The 8421-nt window shown below is 39.9% G+C and overlaps 1 protein-coding gene across 1 annotated transcript in view; it reads left to right on the plus strand.

The window, feature by feature from the left end:
- The window catches only part of CD59 (CD59 molecule (CD59 blood group)), a 30931-nt gene extending 25709 nt beyond the window's left edge, over positions 1-5222 (plus strand). Inside the window, exons 2-3 of the mRNA XM_042781311.1 lie at positions 513-614; positions 5026-5222. Of these exons, the coding sequence (XP_042637245.1) occupies positions 513-614; positions 5026-5222 (299 nt within the window). The remainder of the gene's footprint in view (positions 1-512; positions 615-5025) is intronic.
- Positions 5223-8421: the final 3199 nt, after the last annotated feature.

An 8421-nucleotide genomic window follows, 5' to 3' on the forward strand; every position in this document is an offset into this window, starting at 1 on the left:
AGTCCCTGGTAGCAGGGCTGATTTTTAGGTTAATTCTTAGGTCCTACTACCACTCGGGAATCTCCAAGCTGTCCGTGCCATCGGGATCGCTCAGGATCACTGCCAGACCGCAGCTCCATATGTCTCCTTTTTTGGTATTTTCATGCAAATTCTTCTGCTAGTTGGGGTTTAGTCCACTTTTATATCCTTCTCTTCAAGGCTCAGGGGTCCAGGATTATCTTGTGTCTGTGTTAATTGGTTTGCCTTTTCTTTGTTGAAGAGGGTCTGTGCAGTCTTTCTTCCTAGTCCACCATCTTTCCCAAACCCCCAGGTGAATAACTTTAACAATCAGGAGCTACTCAGTTGCTCATGGCAAATTCCACCACAGAGTTTACAAGGACTTATGGCTAGAAAAGCTGCATTATGTAATTTACTACACCACAACTATACTAATGGGGATTGCAGCTTTCTGCTGCTGCCAAGAGGCAAATAAGTGCAAAACAAGTCCTGATGAGCTTTCTTCCTGGTTCTAGGTTATTGTCTACTGTGCTACAGCTGTCTTGTAGTAGGTACTCGCTGCAGCGCCACCACCAATTGCACATATCCTTTGGATTCGTGTCTTGCTGTCAAAGCCGGTAAGAACCTTCCCCCTCCCCACTTTCTTAAGTGTAATATAGGGTGATGAGAGCCTAGGAAAAAAAAATTGTACCACTTAATTCTCATTAAACTTATATTCATCAAGTGATAGCTATCATTTATTAGCACTGATTGTGTACTGGGCACTAAGCCCTCCCCATACATGTTTTATTTAATGCTTCCCACCTACCTCTAGGTATAACCTTTTATTCCCATTTGATAAGTCAGGAAACTGGCTCAGATTAAGCAACAGGCAAACATAAGTAATGAAGCCAGGATTTGAACTTTAGTAATCCATCTGATTGCAGAGTTTGTGCTCTTAACTGCTGCACTATGCTGCCTCCTAAACTATAGCCTCCTGTGTGCCAGAGTGTAAACTAGATGATAGAAATGCAAAGATGAAGAAAGGAAACAGACAATTACAATTTTGATAGAGGCATGTTCTGTGGTCCCGAATTACTTTAGAGTCCTGAGGCTGCTCAGGCTGAGGCTCAAAGGACAAGTAGGAGGTAAGAGGGCCAAGAGGAAAAAGGATGTTCCTAGAGTAGTATCAGCAGGTACCAAGGCTTGGGAGCCTAGACAGCCAGGCATTCATGAGTGGGAATGGGAGTAGGGAGAGTGCTAATATCAACAAGTCTTATCTAATTTTGTTTTCCAAATTGGTTAGATTATGGCTTCTCTACTTCCATAAATCCTATTAAAATAGAGGTTAGGAAATGGTGGACAAGGAAAGAAATGGCAAAGTTTCTTGCTGGGGTATGGTTCTAAATTGAATCTGTGTGTATAAATGTTACTGGTGAGATGTAGCAGTTTCAAAGTCTCCTTAGTGTCTGAAGTAAAACCTTCAGGCTTAACATTTCTAAAAGATAAAAATACCCTTCAAGGTTATTTTCACTCTTATATGCTCTGCTACAAACCCTTCCCGGTATCAGCATCAATGAATGATAAACATAGCAGGAAGACTTAGAGAAGGCTTGAGAGACTCACAGTTTCAGCCTAACTTGATAGAAGGGAAGTTAATTTCCCCAGAAAAAGGAAATCTCTCAATAAGTAAAGACAAATTAGAATTATACTGTCTAAACCCTGCAGGATCAGGAGCCCTGGTAGCATAGTGCCTAAGGCACTTTACTGCTAACCAGAAGACTGGCGATTCAAACCCACCAGTCACTCCTCAGAAGGAAGATGGGCAATCTACTTCTGTAGTGATACTGCCTCAGAAACCCAAGGAGGGGTCACTATGAGACGGGTCCAACTTGATGGCACATAACAACAACAACAAACCCTGCAGGAGAAAGACCTGACAATCTGCTCCCATAAAGATTATAGCTTAAAAAAACCCTAGGGGGTAGTTCTGCTCCATCACATGTGGTTCTATGAGTTGGAATCGACTCAGCAGTGCCTAATAACAACAAAACCCACCAGGAGTATTTTGATATAAGTATACTAACAACTTTGATATAAATTCCTGGATTGGAGCTGAAATTCCAAGTTCTCCATGTAAGGTCCTTGGTTCTGCTGGAGGAAAGTCTTCTGCTTCAGTTGGAAGACTGTTAATTTCTTATTAATGTAGAAAGCATAGTAAGGCCCTTAGAGAACATAGTCATTCATTCTACAAATGAACACCAATTATATATCGGCACAGATCATCTGGTTTTTGACCTTGATCATCTGTACCTCTTGTACCCTTACTACAAAAAGTGTTATTTCTAGATGAGAGAATAAAGGCAATATTATGTATTAAAGGAGTATTGAATTAGCAATTAGGAGATCTGGCCTCTGTCTTGCCACCAGCTAGTTCTCTCTGCCTCCATTTTTTAGTTATGAAATATGTGTGTTGGATGGTAGAGGTGGGGAGGAAAGTGAAGTAAACCAGAGCCCAAATCTTTTTTCTGGCTCTCAAATCCCATAGTTTTTTATCTTGAATTGTTAAGCTTTTAAAAATTGTACATGAATTTTAAATATTTTTCTTCTTCTCATGAGGTTTAGTCCCAGCATTTCAGCTAGACATGATACCAGCAGCTCCTGAAATAAAGGTATTCTGGCCTTACATTACTGGAGAAAGATGTGGCAGTCTTCTTCTGTAAAGTTTACAGACTTGGTAACTCTACGGGGCAATTCTCTCTGGCTGACAGGGTCGTTATGAGTCAGAATTGACTCAGCAGCAACAGGTTTCATTTGATTTGGGGGGCCTTACATAAAATCATCTAAATCCCCCTCCAGCTCTGGTTTATGTCAGCCTGGGAGAGGCAGAGCACACTGTTGTAAACATGCACTGAACTCTGAGTCTATCCTGAGTCAAAAGCCAGGCACTGTGTTGCAGACATCATTTAACTTCTCCAGCTACCTTCTTTTCCCCAAGCTGTAAAATGGAAATACTTATTTCTTTGGGCCAATAGGGGCAATTAGTAGAGAGTATAGATATGATAGTGCAGAGAAGGCTAGAAGGGAGACAGGTGTTGGATGCTAATTCAGCCAGTATTTACTGGCATCCTGGCCAGGCCCTACCAGCATAAACCAGGTGGAAACATCTGATGACAATGCCAAGTGATCATTGCTATAATGTCAGTATGAGTAAAGGGAACACTTAGGGTGATTGCTGTTTGGTGAAGATAGACCTGAGCAGAGACTTCAAAGAGATTGAGGAGGGTGTTCCAAGCAAAGAAAAAGCCTCTTAATACCCCAGCATCCCCCAAATCTATCTATCTCATACATCTTCCGCACGCTGGTATAATCTGCTTTTATTTGGGTGATTCTGTTATTGGCTTTGGTGAGCAAATACCATCATAAATTTCCCTCTTCTCACTTCCTCATAAGGTTGTTACGCATGATAATATAAGTAAAGTGCTTGGTACATTGCAGAACACAGAGTAAGTGATTATGATTGATACCAATTATTGATGAATTACTATCACCTTTCCCAAAGCTGTCAGACTTCCTTAATTAAAATTCTGGTAGCTGTAATGCTTTACAATTTCCAATACTTAATTACTTTTACACAAAGCAGTAACTTGTCATATTCAACAGCAGCCTCTAATACAGTATTAGTAGCATTCAGTGAAATACTTGTGACTCTCGCAAGTAGAGCCATTTCTGGAACAATCTATCTGTCCTCTGCCACTTGAACAAAGTTCATGAAAATATAATCCAAAAACTCATTCATTTGAGGAGGTTGGATGGGGCAGCTATGACTGCAGTTATAAACTTAGAACTATTTTGTTCTGAGCTATGACTGGAATTGGATAAATTTGTTATAATCTTTAAAGAATACCAAAAGAAAAAAAAAAAACCTCACTGCCATTGAATCCATGTTGACTCACAGCAACCCCTATTGGGTTTCTGAGTCTGTAAATCTTTACAGTAGATTGCCCCATCTTTCTTTCGTGGAGCAGCTGGTGGGTTTGAACCACAGACCTTCTGGTTAGCAGCCAATTGCCTTACCCACTATGTCACCAGACCAAAACCAAAAACCAAACTCACTATGCCACCAGAGCTCTTTCAGATAAAGAATTGGTATCTATATATTTTTCTTTCTAGCACAGAAGATAAGAAAATGATTGTAGGATAAGGACTATATCTTCTATATTTCTATATCCCAAGTATCTAGGACACATATCTTTTGGAGAAATGTCTATTCAAATACTCTATTTTTTAATTGGGTTGTCTTTTTTATTGTTGAGTTGTAAGAATTCTTTATATATTCTAGATTGAAGTCTATGCAGATACATGATGTGCAGATATTTTCTCCCATCTTGTGGATAAAGACTTTCTTGATAATGTCTTTTCAAGCACAAACATTTTTAATTTTAATTAAGTCCGGTGTATCTGTTAATTTCTGCATCATGCTTTTGGTGGTTTTTTTTTTTTTTTTTTTTAAGTGTTTTAAAGCTCTTTGCATTGCAGGCATGTGTCATTCCTTACTTACATGGAATCCCATGGTATGGAATTCTACCATAATTTTTTTAAACACTTAAAAAATAATGGACTGGTTTCCATTTCTTGCTGTTATAGATTGCACTGCAGTGACCATCCTTGAGCATATAAGTTGACCTCTCTTAACAAGTAACTTCATAGGGTAAATCCTGAGTGGAATTATTGAATCAAAGGGTATGTGTGTATTTAAAATCTTAATAAATAATTACCAAATTTCCCTCTAAAGCAACAGTATGAATGCCTCATTCCTGTCATACTTAACTATACTGGCTGTGATGAGACTTTCATTTTATAGAAGAATTATTTAGAGCTATATAATTTATTTATCTCTTTCCTTTTATAACCTAATACGGTTCAACATTCTTGTGGTATCTCTACTTCTATAGGATAAGTTCTGAAAAGGAGAACTCCAAGGATTCAAAAGCATGGACAGAACTTAACCCAGTTGCTTTCTTACTCTTGTTTGTGTGTCCCCCACAGCTTCAAGACAGTATTACCATTGTTGGAAGATGTCCGATTGCAATTTCCAGTATATTTCAAAAGCCTTAAATGAGCCGGAACTACAGTACACGTGCTGCCAGCAAGACCTGTGTAACAGTCATCCTGGGATGACCTCAGGAAAAATAGTTCCGCTAGTGGCCCTAGTGCTGACAGCAGCCTGGAATTTCTGTTTCTAAATCCACACCAGGAGGGCTTCTGAGTTCCTCGTTTTGTGTATTCCTCCTTTCCTTGCCACTGTGTTTCAAAAGCTCTGTTCTTCCAAACAGAGCCTATCGTGGAAGAATAAAATTAATTTGAGCAATTTGGCTAAAAGAGAGGACACTGAGAGACTTTGAAGACCAGTCCTGTTCCAAGAGGAGGCCCCATGTGGGGGAAGACGTTTAAGTGTGAAGCGTGTGTGACATGAGCAGCTTAGTTACATTTCTTTCTCTGCTCTTTGGAAGACCCGCTTTGTAATAGTAACAGCTTAGGTGGGTTCTCTGCAATCCTCAGTTATTTCTCCTCTGGTTCCTTGGGTGTAGTTTAATAGTATGATGGGTACTTTCAGGAGGAGGAGCTTTATTTATTTATTTTTTTAACATTCTCTTTCATGTGGAATGCTTTCATGCTTTCCCTTCATGGCCTGTGTTGCCATGTAAGTATAGTGAATGTTCCAGATGGTAGGCTGTCAGCCAGGGCAACAAGATTCTTAAAACAGAGTGATTTGAGTGATTGTATATTTCATCCAGAAGGTGTCTGGCAGGGAAGAGGGAGGGTAAGCTTTCCAGGTGACAGAGCATGGAAACACAAGGTTTGTCTTCATAGAGATACCAGAGGCTGAAATTGGAGTGGCTGAAAACTTTGTCCCTAAGTTTCGTATGGGCTTTGCTGCCTTTCACTAGAAAAGCTACAGTATAATTAATTCTGTGTTAAAGCTTTTTTTCTTCTCTTTTTTCCTACCAAAATGGTGGGCTGTCTTGGCTTTGCTACAGTTAAATAATAAACATTTTATGCTACACATGTTAAGAGTGCTTATGTTAAATGTCACCAGTAGGAAGACTGTATGTGTGTATGTGTACAGTATGAATGCAGTCTTTATAGGAGCTGCAGTGTGGGACTTCCAAATGTCATCATCAGCAGCATCAGATCTGCAGGGATGTCTTTTATCCGCACATCCAGCCTGTTGACTCTTAGCTGATTTAGCACAGATTGTAAGGGGTATTAGCATAATCACAAATGTTGAGGCTTTCTAGGAGTCTTTACCATTTCCTAAAAAATGATACACCCATTTCAGGAAGGTAAAGTTGGTCCTTTTCCATGTGGGTACTGTTGAATAATTCTCAAGATCTGGTAGACTTATAGTGATATTTGTATTCTTAAGTTGGCTGTATTTGACAGCATAGCCTAACTTTTGCAAATGAAAATAGAATTCTTAAGGAAATTAAGATTTTTTTTAACCCTTTCATTATGTAATCTGCAGAAAAACTGGAACAGCTAATGATGTCTTTCTGAAAATTAAATCTAATCAAATGGATATGAATGTGGTTATTGGCCTAAAAGGATAAAAGCATATAAAATATTCCCAGTGTTAACAACTGAAAAATGAGCTATACCAGTTCTCTTCTGTTGATGCCATTATTTGAACATCAACAACTGGAGATTGCCTCATCAAAACTTTGTGTTACCTTGGTGCTTTTGGTGTCTGTTGGCTCAGTATTTTTCCTTGCATCATCTTTAATTCTTTGTTCCAAGACATTAGGAGGTGTGACTCTTCCCTCAATCAGATTTTCTCTGCTTGGGTAAGTACTCCCTGTTCACAAACAGTAGCTGAGGAAAGCAGCTATTTCATATAGGACTTTTTGGTTCTAAGGAATGACAACCAACTTTGACTCACTTGTTGTTGTTGTTGTTATGTGCCCTCGAGTCAGACCCGACTCATAGCGACCCCTCCTTGGGTTTCTGAGGCAGTATCACTATGGAAGTAGATTGCCCCATCTTCCTTCCGAGGAGTGGCTGGTGGGTTTGAACCGCCAGCCTTCTGGTTAGCAGTTAAGTGCCTTGGGCAGTATGCTACCAGAGCTCCCTTGACTCACTTAAGAAATTTTTTGGAACTTTTTGCTGGAAAATTCAACCAGACTTCATTGTATGTTGTTGTTTGTTGTTATGTGCCATCGAGTCGGCCCCGACTCATAGCGACCCCTCCTTGGGTTTCCGAGGCAGTATCATTACAGAAGTAGATTGCCCCATCTTCCTTCCGAGGAGTGGCTGGTGGGTTTGAACTGCCGGCCTTCTGGTTAGCATTCAAGTGCCTTAGGCACTACGCTACCAGAGCTCCCATTTAAAATCAGAGGCACTTCGTATATATAAATAGAGTAATCCAAAAGCAGAGCCTTAACAACATTTTAAAGTCTTGATGTGATTCTAGAATCCATGTTGAATTTTAAGAGCTCTGGTGGCATAGTGCCTAAGGCATTTGACTGCTAACCAGCAGGCTGGCAGTTCAAACTCACCAGCTACTCCTCAGGAGGAAGGTTGGGCAGTCTACTTCCATAGTGATATGCCTCGGAAACCCAAGGAGGGGTTGCTATGAGTTGGATTGACTTGATGGCAATGAATTTTTTTTTTTTTTTTTTTTTTTTTCCCAACAGTAGCTCCTCTAACCTTGATGCTAACCATATACCCTAAAACGATCTATTGGCACAGTGCCTGAGGCATTTGCCTGCTAATCAGAAAGTTGGCAGCTCAAACCACTAGCTACTCCGCAGAAGGAAGACTGGACAATCTACTTGCCTATTTACTGCTTTGGAAACCCAATGGGAGTCACCATGAGTTGAAATCAATTTGATGGCAGTGGGTTATATACCCTAAAGGAAACATTCTTTTTCTCTGAGGTCTGGCAGGTGCAGAGAGTCTTCCCTCTATGGTCAAACAGTTGCAAGATATGATAGCTTATACCCAAAGGATCTTGATGCACAGCATTATTGACAAATCTTTACAATGGACCCCCAGAAACAGACATGATTGAGAAAACAATTTTTATAGCAGATCACCTGAAAAACCTGTTCCACCACTTTCCTTTGACCATCCTGTAATAAACAGAAGGAATGTGTGCTTACAATCACATACTTCAACCAATCATGTAATCCCACTTATGTGTTATCCACCTATCTCTGCTAAATTCCTGCTTTTAGATATCCTATCTTTGACTCCCCTGATTATCTTTCAGCCAATTATGATTTTGTAACTTGTAGTTACTGCTTCAACTGTACAAAAGTATTTTCTTCCTCAGAACTAGATGGTGCTCAGCTACCACTGTTAACCACTTGGTGGGGGATCTATGTAGGAGATCCTAGATAGAGAGGGAGAGCAATGTGGAACAAAACTGAAAATCATTTG

The sequence above is a fragment of the Orycteropus afer genome, unplaced genomic scaffold, assembly GCF_000298275.1.
Source record: "Orycteropus afer afer isolate SDZICR_OR568_19922 unplaced genomic scaffold, OryAfe1.0 scaffold00103, whole genome shotgun sequence".
Taxonomy (NCBI): Eukaryota; Metazoa; Chordata; class Mammalia; order Tubulidentata; family Orycteropodidae; genus Orycteropus; species Orycteropus afer.